The sequence below is a fragment of the Glycine soja genome, chromosome 6, assembly GCF_004193775.1.
Source record: "Glycine soja cultivar W05 chromosome 6, ASM419377v2, whole genome shotgun sequence".
Classification (NCBI taxonomy): Eukaryota; Viridiplantae; Streptophyta; class Magnoliopsida; order Fabales; family Fabaceae; genus Glycine; species Glycine soja.
The window spans coordinates 13,029,120-13,043,297 of record NC_041007.1 but is presented as its reverse complement, the minus strand read 5'-3'; the positions used below and the strand labels follow the sequence as shown (position 1 = coordinate 13,043,297).

The 14,178-nt window shown below is 28.2% G+C and overlaps 1 protein-coding gene across 1 annotated transcript; it reads left to right on the top strand.

Moving 5' to 3' along the window:
- Nucleotides 1-9,554: 9,554 nt before the first annotated feature.
- On the top strand, nucleotides 9,555-13,417 carry LOC114415832 (cyclin-dependent kinase E-1-like). Its single transcript, XM_028380698.1, has 6 exons — nucleotides 9,555-9,692; nucleotides 10,135-10,238; nucleotides 10,330-10,372; nucleotides 10,493-10,591; nucleotides 12,747-12,779; nucleotides 12,996-13,417. The coding sequence occupies exons 1-5, from the start codon at nucleotides 9,555-9,557 to the stop codon at nucleotides 12,759-12,761; spliced, it is 399 nt and encodes a 132-aa protein (XP_028236499.1). The 3' UTR covers nucleotides 12,762-12,779; nucleotides 12,996-13,417.
- Nucleotides 13,418-14,178: the final 761 nt, after the last annotated feature.

Sequence of the window (14,178 nt, the reverse complement as noted above, 5' to 3'; positions counted from 1 at the left end):
GATATGAGTATGATTCTTAACCACTAGATCAATTTTTATTGGAAACTTACAAAGTATATTATGATGCAACTACTACTCGTAGCTAATAATATATAGCATGTGTATAAGACAATGAAAGCAATATTTCAGGGTTGGGTTGTTAATGGAAGTGTCTTGTGGCGTACAAGCCGCAGAGTGATGGAAATTTTCAGCTAGGGCCGTGTGTACATGTGCAGCGTAAAAATACTTCAATGTTGGAGTGGGTACAAGTGGTAGAGGTAGGTTGAGATCAGTGAGTTTCAAGCATATTACTAGGATATAACTTTAATATAGTTTCGTAGGTGTTTTTAGTACTATTCTATTAGGGTTGAAGTTTTATCTTGACAACTGATTCATCATTTGGTTTCTTAAATATGTTGTGAGAGATTTAATTTTTTATTATACATAGAAAAAAATTTATTACAAGAGATAAAACTCATTTAAATGACTTTTTAGTGTCATGAGATATATTACTTTAACAAAAATTAATAAAATAAATTATTAAGATGAAATTTCATTTTTTATTGGATAACACTACTAAAAATACTCTAAAAAAGTCATATATATGTTTTGTATTGTTTATGATCCTTTTTCACTAACATGACAGATAAGAATTGGGTTTTTTAATTAGAGAAATATTTATGTGACATCATAATATTATTGTGTATTATATGTTATTAATAGATATTTTTTTATTATATTATTAATATGGAGTATCCATTAATTTTGATTATTTTTTATTAGAGAATTTGATTATTCACTTTTGATGAGATTTTTTTCTTTTCAATTATGTTATTTTTTAATTCACAAAACGATACATTAATTAAGGATGTAGATGTCAACAACCTTTCTTAATCCTCTACTTTTATATATAATTAAAAATATTAAATAATATTTGTTCATTAATTGAAAAACTGCAACATGTGAAAGGTGTACAAAAAGAAAGATGTAATAAAACATGAAGGAATTATGACAGTTCTTTCCACTTAAATTGTCATGCGTTAAAAGTAGTTAGAATTTGCACATAATATACAGCTAAAATTGCCTAGACGACCGGGCATATATAATTATAGTGTGTACAACTAAAATTGTCTAGTCAACAAGGCATGTCCAATTATAGTTAGAGTGTACTCATGGAATAGATTGATCACGTTAAAGTTTTTCTTAGTTGTATATATTAACCAACTTAAAAATATCGAGGAAATAAACATCAATAAATATCCACCTTTTACAACATTATAAATAAAATGATTAAATATAATTTTAATCTTTTAAAGATTAATTTATATTAATTTTAGTCTTCTCAAAATAATTTTATTGTATTTAGTTTCCGAATTACTTTTATTTAAAAATTTCCTTTTAAGTCTTATATTTAACTTCATTAATTTTTCTGTTAAATATAAGCTATCTTCACCTATTGTAGATAATATAATTGAAACTCAAACTGTTACACTCAATACACCTGATGTTTGTCCAAAATCAGATTCCCCTAACAACAAAAATAATATGAGTTTAATAATAGAGATATTTGTAAAAAAAATAAAAAAAATAGAGCTATTTGGAAATAATTGTGGTACGTAGTTCTTTAGGAATAATAGAATTATAGGCAGTTGAAAAGTTAATTGGAAGTTAAAAAAAGTTGGCGGGTAGTTAGAAATTAAAAAATTAGTTTATTAAATTAAAATATTTGATAAGATTAATTGTTAGTTAGAAATTAAAAAACTAACTTATTAAATTAAAGTATTTAATAAGATTAGTTGATAAAGTAACTTAAAAGTATAAATGAAAAAAAAATAATATTAACATGGTTTATTTAAAAAGATAACAAAAAAAATGAATAAATATTTTAAAGATAAAAATGAAAGAAAATATAAAAAATTAAAAATTAATATTTTAAAAAAATATTATTTTAAGTAATGTTAAAAAAAACAAAGTTATTGAGAAACTTAAAAAAACTTGTTTACTAAACACAGAAATGAGTTTTTCAAAGTAAAAAATATTAAAAATTAACTGAAATATAATCATAATGTGGTTTTTTTTCCTAATATTACAAGGCACACTGAATGTTAATGCTGAAAATAAATTTTTTAATGTTGGAATAACTATTGTTATAAACTTTTAATAGAAAATAAAATTAGGAGTTAATATGTATATTTGGCAGACTGACATGAGTAAATATTTGAAAGACCTGAATCGTATTTAATCATAAACTAAACTAGGAACTAAAAAAAACGTGATACTTACGATGCAAGATATCTTTCTTTCTATTCCTTAATGGTTTTGATTTTTTAAAAAAAGTTTGTTTATAGTTTAATATTTATGTTAGTGTAAAATAATTTTATATTGTGATTTAATTATAAATTATGATTTAAATTATTTTAAAAGTTAATAAACTTATCAAAAGTTAGGATTAAATTATTTGTCCCGTGTATAATATTTTTTCTTTTAAAACAAAAGAAAAGTTTTTGAAATCAAAGGTAAGACAAAAGCATGTTTAGTAAGAAAGAGTGAAAGACTAAAGTAATTGTCTTAGACGATAGGCTAAACTTAATGTTTCATTAATTAATGTACAGTATAATCTTAATGAATTGTCAGAACAAGAGATCATCCCCTTTCCTCGTCCACCATTTTATTAAAATCTCCTTTCCCATCGTTTAAATTAAATATAATACAATAAAGTTGTCATCTCATGATCCAACAATTTCTGCCAATTAATTAACAGCTAGAGTAGGATTTAAAGTACTTTGCCAAAGTAGAAAATAATTCTTTGAAAAGTCCCATTGTAATTACTCTCACATATCACCTAATAATTTTTGTACGAATTGAATATAGTATTTGTTAATATAATTAATAGAAATTTTTTAAAAAGATAATTAATAGAAAATTTAACGTAAATTAAAACAATATTAAATAATAATGATTTTTGTTTTAAATTATTTTAATATTTTCTTAAAATTTTAATTGATTGACTCTATAAATTTTATTATCTGTACAAAAATTAATCTAATAAATCAAGTAATGGGATGATCTCATGAAAGTGCAGGTAAAACAATTGCTAACTTGATTGGATCACGTCAATTTCATGTCGGAGGCGATTTTTTTTTTTTTTTTTACATTAACTTTTATAACTATGCAACTTTTTAACATGTCAAAAGTTTATTTTATCGTGAATAAAATGAATTTTAACAAACCTTCTAGGATGCTGTCAAAAAAGCGAATTGGTTTAGTGGGGTTAACTATGGGTAGTATGCATGAGGTTGTATATTTTCTAACCTTAGCGTGACTATATATTATGCACAAAAAGGAAAATTCAACAGAAGTATACATTTTGAAGTTTTATTGATAACAATTGGTTTTTGGATGGTGAGCTCATAGTATAATTTAAAACAAATTTATTTATTTCAATAAAATTCATTTTTCTTAGTTTACTTTTTCTTTTAACCCATCTTAAAGGGACGAATATTCATCGGGTGTAAAAAGAATATATCGAGAATTTTTTAAAATTTCTTATAAAGTTCTCCTAGCCTTGTTTAGGTATATATGATCACTTGTAAGAAATATATCTGACCCTAAAGTTAGCAAAAGAAGAAGTCTCAAGAGGTAAATAGAATTAGAATGATATGCGTATCATGCTCCCGTTTTAATTATTGTTGATTTCTTGGTGCGAGAGTAGTGTCATAATGTCATTGTGCATGGCTAATAGCCTTCTATCTGCTCATGTGATTTCGAGTGTTTGTTCTGAGATATTTTAGAAGGGGATCTGATGTGGGGTGTAATTAACAACAACATCATCTTCGGATTCACCCAAAGAAAAAAAAAACATCATCTTTGCTACGTAATACATATATTGCTAAAGTGTTTCTAAGACGGTGAAAAATAAGATACAATAACTGGTGGACGACCGTTGTTATATTCAACGTCGTAGAAAATAAAATCGTTCAACGACGGATCAAAATCGTACGTCGTCGAAAAGAATCCACTTTCAAAGACGATCTAAAACACTTTTGAAATGTTATTTTTAACCTTATCTTTTTTCTAAAAATTGATTTTTTGATATCCATTTTTTAAAAATAAAAGTGATCCTAAAATCTATATAGTACTATACGTACAGACATACCATGAATTAGTTTGACTAGTTCTTGTAGGGGGCACGAGGGAGTAGCAATTTTGATTCTTTTGTGGTGTGTAATGGCTTTTGTCCCGGGTGGCAGACTCACTGACAGTTGGTTATGTAGAGTACATGCCTTGATCTTGTCTTGCGGATCATTTATTAATTATTATTGCTTTCTTCTCTGAAAGTTACCTCATATATTTAATTTTTGTCCATTGTTTTACGTTTGGATCATGTCCACTTATTTAACAGAAAGCTATTGTTGTTAATTTAGGGTTTAGCATTTCCTTAATAGTTAGTGCGTGTTTGGAATTCTGTCGTGTTAATAATTTTCTATGTCTGACGCCCACAAGGTCCAAGCACAAGCTATATATATTAGTTTTTAATTTTCACGTTTGACGTTTCGTGGTTATAACGCAAAACCAGACACAATATAGATTGCTCTTTTATGATGTGTTTGTGTTATTGTGTGTATGGGTTTTTCACATTGAACTGAAAAACTTTGTTGGTGTGAAATTCTGTTGATTATGCATTGGAAATTAAGTGAAAATGTTTAAACCAAGCACACATTTATAATTTTGATATCCGTAAAGTGATTTTGGTTAATTAGGGGAGAATTTATTACAGCTCAAGATCAGTAGGTGTACCAAATAGGTCATGTGGAACAAATTGTATTAGGTAACGTATAGGCTTGTTTGATTGCAACAAATTGTATTTTTTAGGGGAGAAATTAGAAGAATGACGCCAATATCGTTAAAGTAAATCATATATACTAATTTTTGCGTAAATTTTATGATTTGGAATTTTGGACGTGAAAACTTGTTGTTAGATGTGTTGCTATTTGCAACCAGACACGCACTTCAGAGAGGGATATTTTTTCATGTCTTAAAGAAAGATGATGGCACACAGTATGACCATCCTACTGCATCATGAGAGACGAATAGTGGTCCACAGGTAATTCAACAATTCATTAAAAACTGAAAAGCAAATTTGAGACGGCTTTTCCTGGAATTGGTCATTTGTTGGTGCAATCAATTTTGGCAATTAATTTTTGTTTGCCTACAAAAATAGTGAAGAGATAAAGAGAAGATGATTAGTCAAGAACACATGATGTATATTAAAAAAATATTTTGATCAATTTTATATTATTTTATTTGTGTTCTCTATTATTTATCAAACTACCTATTAGATTAAAAAAAAGTCACATTATAATCAATGGATGGAAGAATTAAAATGATATAATTTTAAAATTAAGAAATCACAAATTTAAAATTGAGAGAACTAAAATTAGACATTAAAAATTATAAAAGACTAAAATTATAATTTTGACATAATAAAGTAATTTATTGTCGAGAGAAAACAAGATGTAATTAAATTAATTAAATAATTATGTTCTAGATAAGATATTAAGTTTGTGGATAATAATTAAAGACGACTATGACTTTGGATTTCCCGTGAAGAAAATTTGTTCTAGATTGATGTAGATAAAGATTGTGGATAATAATATGTGGTGTCTTGCCATAGTGATGTATGACACTGCATATTAGTCTTGGAAGTTAGAAAAAAATCCAACAAAACTTATGTCTCTACTAATAAGTACTACGAACTAACTGAAAATCCAATGTCCACTGTTGGAAGAAATCCTTTGTAAACCTTTGTGTTGGTTTAAAAATTACACAATTTCTAATTAAATATTATCCTTTGTTTAGGTATCAGTTTCCTTGTAATTTTGTTTATCTTTAATGTCTATAATTTGTTTTAAGAAGTCAAATTATGATTATGTATATTCTTTTCTAATTACTCTTATAACATCTTCTAGTACAGAAAGTTTCCACGTGGAAGTAGTTTTTATGTAGGGACCACTACTTCATATATCTTTTCCGGCAATTTATTGTCTTCTGGCATCTTTGTTCCCAAATCTTAGTTAGAGGAACTCTATTGTTTTATATTTTGTCATTTAGCATCCCATTTACCATACGAAGGAACAAAATTGCAGTTTCCTATGATTTGTTTTAGTACCATACATTATTTTATAATGATTTGTCATACTTTCAATTGTTTTATATGGAAGTAGATAAAAAAGATAAATAAAGCAACAAAGGTTTGTTTATTACTTGAAATGCCTTGAGAAGAATAATTAAAAAAAAAATAGAAGTTTGGACTATAGAAGCTGGTTGAAACAACTTTTCCTTCACTATAGAAGCTAGTTGAAACAAAATCAAAAAATAAAAAATATTTTAATTCAAAATAAACTCATAAACCTTTATTTATACAAAAGACAATAAATCAGTAACATATTTGTTTTATTTAGTTAAATACATTAATATTATTTTCTATGTATTGTTAATCAAAAGCTATTACTTTTTTCCTTCAAATTATAAAAAAATTTAAATTAAAAATATTTAATATATAAATATTTTTAATTTTAAGTAAATAATTAGAGTAAAAATAATGTGTAAATAATTTACATACTAATTTATGAAATTTAATTGTAAATTGGAAAAATAAAAATAAAAATATGTAAACTATCAAAAATAAAAACATACAAATGATATAAAATAAAATAAAATTAAAAAGATTCATATATTAAATATTTTTTAATTTATAAATTTTGATAATTTTTTTAAAATTTTTTAACAAATGATACATAAAACTTAATATTAATATAGTTAACTAAACAAAACAAATATTTTATTGTTTTGTCTATGAATAATTTTATATAAATAATTAGAGTAAAAATAATTTGTATATTAAAATCTATTTAAAAAATTATGTAAATAATTTACATATTAATTTATGAAATTTAATTATAAATTGGTAAAATAAAAATACGTAAAGTATTCAAAATAAAAACATATAAAATGATATAAAATAAAATTATAAAAAATTATGTATTAAATATTTTTTAATTTATAAATTTTAATTTGACAAAAATAATAAATCTTAATTAATGATACATAAAAAATAATATTATTAAACTTAACCAAACAAAGTAAGTATCTTAATAGTTTATTACTTTATCTATGAGTAAAGGTTCATGAGTTTAATTTTTATTAAGACATTTTTTATTTTTCATTTTATTTAATTTTTTTTCTATTAAACTTTGGGTTTATTGGGTAAGCCTTATTTCAAAGTTTCCTAAATGTCCCTAAATTAATGTCAATCTTTTTCATTTCAATCTTCATGTCTTCTGCACTTATTTTCTCAACAGCATTCTCATCTACTTCGTAGGACTTCTTTATTGGATTAAAGTCAAGAATGTCAAAAAATTTCCCTATTAAATTATGCCCACCAACTAAAACGAAAGAAATAAATAAAGAAAAATATCAAGTGAATAATTCAAATGAATTATTTGTACAATAACATCGTCAAAATATAGATAATATTATTTTTATGCTTCAGAAAAAGTATTGCTAGCACGACATCAAAGAAGCTAAAAGTTACTTGAATAGCGTTGCGTGCGTTATATACACAAAGTCAACATAACATTTATAATTTAGATGTAACTTTTTAAGGAGGACTACTCTTAAGATTTTGTAACAATATGCGGATCAAAGCACACTTTCTTAACATTATATGATTGATCTAATCAGGAGTTAAGTGTGTTCTTTATCTTAACCTTGAAAAGAAATATTTTTTCAACTAAACGTGACATCTCTTTTTGAATAAAGAATGAAGATTTATGGTTCTTAAAAAAAGTTGTTTAAAAAGAGATAGCAATAAACAAATGATAAAGTTAATGCAAAAACAATACAAAGATCAAATCACCTTAAGACTCCATTAGAGAAATTGCAGAGAGGCTGCAAGACTCAAAACAAATGAACAAAGGAAGAAATCCAAACAATTGCATAAGTAGGTATTCTCATCCACAATGCAAACCCATATGCCATACACACAAGCAAGTAATAATGAAGATTAAATTAGTATGAAAAAGAAATTTGTAATCAACATTAGATCCCCCGAGCCATCATGATTGGATTAAAGTTTGTACAACTGACTTTACAAAAACAACCCAAATCTTCCTTTTATAAAATTGGATTTTCAAGATAAATTTTTTATTGCAAACATACTTTTGAGGATAATCAAACATATTACTAAAGTGAGTTTATTTTCTAAAAATATGTTTAACGTCCAAAAATACTTCTTCAACTGATAACCAAACATAGCCCAACATGTGTTGGAGTATCGTTGAAAATCCTCAACCTATATTTTGCAATGGCAAGACCTTTATAACTTCTCTATTCAAATGCATTGAAATTCATCGTGGCCCAAATGATGGTTGTGAAGGATATTAATTAGAGAATTATAGAAACTCAAGTCACCTATTTTGCAGAACAACATATAATTAAGACGAGATATCATTTTTCCTTTAAAATAAAATGATAAACGATGTTCATTGAGTAATACTTTATTAAACTAAACAATGATGGAAATGAGTTGTATTTCATTTTTTTTTTCAATTATACTAACTTTTTATGCGAAAGTTGAAGGTCTAATTTCATGGGGGCGAAAGATACCCATGTAAAATTTCTCTTAAAGTAATCTTAAATTATAGTATTGTGCATAGATAAATGTATGAAGCTAATGAAACATTAGCTTGTAGTAGCCACCACCATTTATTTTTACCTTTCTCTAGTCTATCCAATAAAAAGTAAAATATTGAATAAATTTCTCTTATAAATTTTTTGAATATTTATCTTTTACTTTATACATATTATTAATTATTAATGCATGCTAATTTTCAACAATTTCATTATAAGATTATCATTAGATCTCATCTAACACTAAATTTTACTTTTTATCAAGTTCTTAAGCTCAAAAAAAAAATAAGTTGTTATTTTTATGTTCACGTTTGGAGGAGATTAAGTTTAAAGACATGCTTAATTCTTAAAATAACTTTTCTCAGCACAAAGTACAAATACATAGGATATTATGCTTTTCTATGACCATAATTATATTTAATATGAAATAATTTTGATCTAGTTAGATAAAAAAATTATTATGACAATAAAGTTTTCATTGAATATTTTAGCAATTATACGACGAGATCAAAATTAAAATTACTATTTTTTTTATCCTGAATTAGAAAACATAATTGTTTCTCAATTTAATTACATATTTGCGGTATATGACTATTATTAATCCAAGAAAATCTTATATAAAAAAATAAAATATAAATTCTCACACTAAATATTAAATAGACCATTCCCTAACAAATTGAACAAAGGATAATCATACTAGTTTAACTATAGTAACGTTGTTTGCTATTTTTATTTAATTATTTTACGAGGTTGCGTTAATTGATGCCAAGTGTGAGAAAATTTTTTATGTTCTTGTGAAATTCTTAAAACATGGGCCCATTCTAGCGTGGACAAGCCTCCCATATGGTCTAATGTGGACCATTTTTAAACACCATTAGATTCATATGAGTGAATTTCGTTTGATGCTGCAGTTACCCAGGGAGATAACGCACGAGAATGTTGTGAAGCTTGTGAAAGTTCACATTAATCACATGGACATGTCTCTTTATCTGGCTTTTGATTATGCAGAACACGACCTCTATGTGAGTATATATAATCGTGGAACTGTTGACATGGCATTCTACTTAGGCACTTGAGTTGAAGTTGTTTTCTTTTATGGTTTTGTCTCAAAATGTTTCCTGTAAAAATGTGTACTTCCTGATATCCGGAATTTCTTGGTGTTTTTGTTTAATATTGCCTTTTGACATTCCCAGCTAGTGAGACAAGGTTTGGTTGTTGCATCTTTTTTTTTAAGTCGGAAAATGTTAGTTGTTAATTTTGTTAGAATTTTAGTGGGGGTTGTTGCATCTTGTTTTATACACATTATGGTCCTTGAAATGGACTTTATGCTATTGTAATTTGTAAAAGTTTTGCTTTTGTGTCTTATAAAATGTAGTGAATTTCTCTGGGAAGAGACATATATAGGTAGCAAGCAATTGCTTGTTCTGATTAGTTGAGTGTAAAGATTGCAATCTTGAATGGCAGGAAATAATAAAGCATCATTGGGACAAAGTCAACCAATCCATTAACCAGTATACTGTTAAATCGTTACTCTGGCAGTTGCTCAATGGACTAAACTATCTACACAGGCAAGTTGTTTTGTTTTTGAAATTGAAGACGGTTCCTTTTCTTTTCTTTTTTTGTTCATATGCTGACTTATTATATTTTTTTTTTCTGTAGTAATTGGACAATATATCGGAACCTAAAGCCATCAAATATACTGGTAGGATTTTGGCTACCTTATCACTATATGATTAGTTTTTTTACTGCTATAATTGGATTGAAATTTATTTGTCCACTTTTGATAGCACACTTGTTTATTTAACAAACTTTCTATGAACAGGTTATGGGTGAAGGAGAGGAACATGGAATTGTTAAAATTGCTGACTTTGGACTTGCAAGGATATATCAAGCACCTTTGAAGCCATTATTTGAAAATGGGGTATGAGCACCTTTGTCATTGTCATCCACCTGTGTTGAGCAATATTCATTTTTATTATCATAGATATTTAATTCTTAATATTTAAGAAGCCAAAATCTGGGTAAGCATATAATACTGGCAGGAGTGCATTAAAGGCTTGTACTATCTCAGCTTTCTAATATAAGCTGAGTGATGGATATTGTTGTTTACTTCAAGTTTAGTGCATTGAACTGTCAAGTCTGATGGCAACCTCATTGTCTTGATTCCTCACATGTTGGGGTGCTTAATTGTGCATCACCTGTTATCATCTTTAACCTTCAGTTAGCTGTGCACTTGTATTACATTTTAGCTCTGCATATGTTTGATGGTTCAAATTCCTTAATTTATAATATAATAACGTGCTCATGTGATCAACGAAAGTGCATAACAGCAGCCCAAGCTTTGGAGCATGAGTAAGACTCCTTCTATTCTCTTTTGCTCTTGCATGAAATCTGCATACCTAATTTAACACTTTTATGGTTAATGGTTGTTATTTTGTCTATTGAAATGCTGACAGGATTCCACACTTTTCCCATGTTTTATTTTCTTGATATGTGATACTTATGAAGGTTTACTAAAGGATGTTTTTTTTTTTGGAAGGCGAAATATATATTATATTATTGATTTAGATAAAACAGTACAAGTGGTACTGAACAAAGAAAATACAAAGCACCTTTGGTGCTGCCTCCCAAAATAACCCAAACTAACCCATCAAGAGAACATCACCACATAGGTTAACCAAAGGACTCCGATATATTAGAGGACCAATGGTTGAAACTAATGTTGAAGTCTTTCTCTCTAGCTTTTAGCCAAGACCAAGCTGTAAACATAGCCTCCTCCATGACTTTAGAGTAATCAAAATGCTTTCCTTGAAAGATCAAGATATTCCTATGGTGCCATATGGTACTAGTTAGAGCCACCCACCACCCACACCATCTGCTTTGATTTATATTAGCACCAAATCCTTCACAAAATTGAGCTAAATGGCTTGCTGGGGAAGCTGGAAGAGGTCCTACAGCCCTGACCCATCCCATGGATTCCCACCACAGGGGTATTATCCTTTTACAATTAAAAAAGAGGTGACCCACTTCCTCCTACTCTTGACCACAGAGAGGGCACCCTTCATCTTGGAGAAGCACATTTCTTCTTAGCAGATTACCCTTAGTGGGTAACCTGTCCTTAAGAAGCCTCCAAGTGAAGACTGCTGCTCTTGGAGGAACTTTCAACTTCCAAATTAATTTGAAAATGCTGACATCCGAACCTGAGGCATTGTTGTTCAGCATTAATCTATAAGCTGACTTGGTGGAGTACACTAAAGGATGTAGTTTCCAATTTTCCATCTTATTGTTTGTATTCAATATATTCTAATCAGAAGTTGCTAAGTTTTTGAGGATGGGCAAGCAGATTGTTGTAGTCTTCATCAGAACAAGTCCAGAAGCTTTTCTTAAACTAATTTACTTACTATAAAAAGCAGTTATGTTGTCCAGCTTCTCCTGAGTTAGAGAATTTTGTGTGAATTTATTGTTTTTATTCACTTAGGTTTCAGTCAATCATCATATGTGTCTGACTTCTGTTTGACACCTGTGTATATATTCCTTTTCATTTTTATAATACAATGCTGCAACTGTTTATGGTTCAGTGAGTACAGCATTAGCTCATCAAATAGACCTTTATCATAATTTTCCTGGGTAGAGGGCTGGTTTTCTGTCTCTTCAGTCAAGAGAGCACCATGGTCATGTTAGATATTCCATGCATGTTTTCATAGAGGTAGTCTGCTGATTGTTTCATAAAAGCTAGTGAAATTGACTTGCCCTCTTCCTTTTGTCATATATACTAAGTTGTAAGATCTTGCAAAACATTGATGGATCACTGATTTTGATGGTAATGGTTCTCTGAAGTTGATGCACTTCTACTTCATCAATATGATTTGGATGTATGGTAGAGAAAACTTAAAATTGGTTGTTGCCTTCAATGCAAAGATTCTTTAATTATGTTGGGGGCTGTGCACTGTGACTTTTGATGGAAAGACACCTTAATTGTTACAATATATGTGTGTATCTTTATTGTTTATATAATTAGTTCCTCTGTATCTTTCAGTTGTGTTATCTCTTAAGTATCCTTTTACTTTGTTTTCCAGGTATTTCAAAATTGAACCACTACCCAGGTGGAAGTAAGGCCTTTTTCTTCCTTCTTCTGTTTGCTATTTGGTTTGGTCTTTTTCCTGAAGCTTTCATTGGATAAAACCTTTTCCTTGTACTATTGGTTATTTGTCATTTGGAAGGTTTATACATAAACAATATTCACATAGCTCTTTTCAGGTTTCTTATATAAAAAAAGTGTGGTTTTCATTAAGCATGTTTTGATGGTTATTTTTTTATTTAATTAGATATCTGTGAAATCCATGCTCAGTGCACTTGTACCCTGCCAACCTGGAGAGACATTTGTGAATTATCCCACGTGTCCAGTGGATACAACAACAGATTTTGAAGGGGCAGCCAACATGCAACCTTCACAGACGGTATGCAAAGATAACTAAAAATCCTATTGAAACTAAATCATTCTAAGCTGAAATCATGCAGACTTAATTTACAATTAATGCCTCTAAATATTGTAAAGTCAAGTAGATTTAGAATATTCATAGAGTAGGGCATATCAGAACTAAAGGATATGATTCTACTGTCTTTGACCATCTTTTTTGTTGAAAATATTTATATGTTCTATACAGGTAATACTCTTAGTAGTTTAGCAACTGTCCAGATTTAATTTAATATAATTTTATTTTTAATTTAATGGTATTGTATTCCTAGACTTTATAAGAATCTCTCCTTTTCATTGAGTCATATTGGTGTAAAATTAAGGAGAACAATGACCATTAGGTAAGTGAATGACGAATTGACAATGTTCAACTTTAGATGGATAAGGTTATACTTGGAATTGAAAGAGTAGTGCATACTTAGACAAGTGAAGGGGTATTTCCAACTATTTTATGTAGAAAGTGGTATCTTGAATTCTGATATAAGTACGATCTATGTTCAGACTTTGGGTTCACCCTTTCAAATGGTGGGTGAATCAGTGAATTGCATCCTCTATATAAAGCTCAATGTTGCCACATCCTTTTAAACAATAATTCCATGCAAATTTGGTGTATACCATATATAACATACAGAGAAATTGTAGATGATGGATATAGTTGTTGGATTTGTTAATTTTAAGGTTAATCCTGGTTTCTATCCTCCTGTGCCCACCTTTGTAAACCTTCTTATCTCTTTGCAACAAAATAAAAAACCACCTTTAGTTTATCTGTTTACCTCCAACTTCATAGCAGAAAATGAACCTTTGCAGATATATAGTAGTTACTAGTTGTGTTATTCATGGGGAGGATAGAACAGATTACTTTGGCTAACCTGTGTCTTTTGAACATTTTATATAACTTCTGTGTGATTATTTTCTCGGAAAATGTAGGTAATAATTGTTATTAATTTAACTACATTTTTATGAACATTTTCAGTGATTTTGCTATGTTATAGGACTTAGTTAACTGTGTTATACTGAGTGGTTTCTCTTAATGG

What these genes read in the sequence shown, in the direction of transcription:
- LOC114415832 (XM_028380698.1), top strand. Translation starts at nt 9,555, where the DNA reads ATGAGTGAATTTCGTTTGATGCTGCAGTTACCCAGGGAGATAACGCAC. An exon ending in ATGCAGAACACGACCTCTAT is followed by an intron (nt 9,693 to 10,134) that starts GTGAGTATATAT and finishes CTTGAATGGCAG; the next exon opens with GAAATAATAAAGCATCATTG. An exon ending in TAAAGCCATCAAATATACTG is followed by an intron (nt 10,373 to 10,492) that starts GTAGGATTTTGG and finishes TTCTATGAACAG; the next exon opens with GTTATGGGTGAAGGAGAGGA.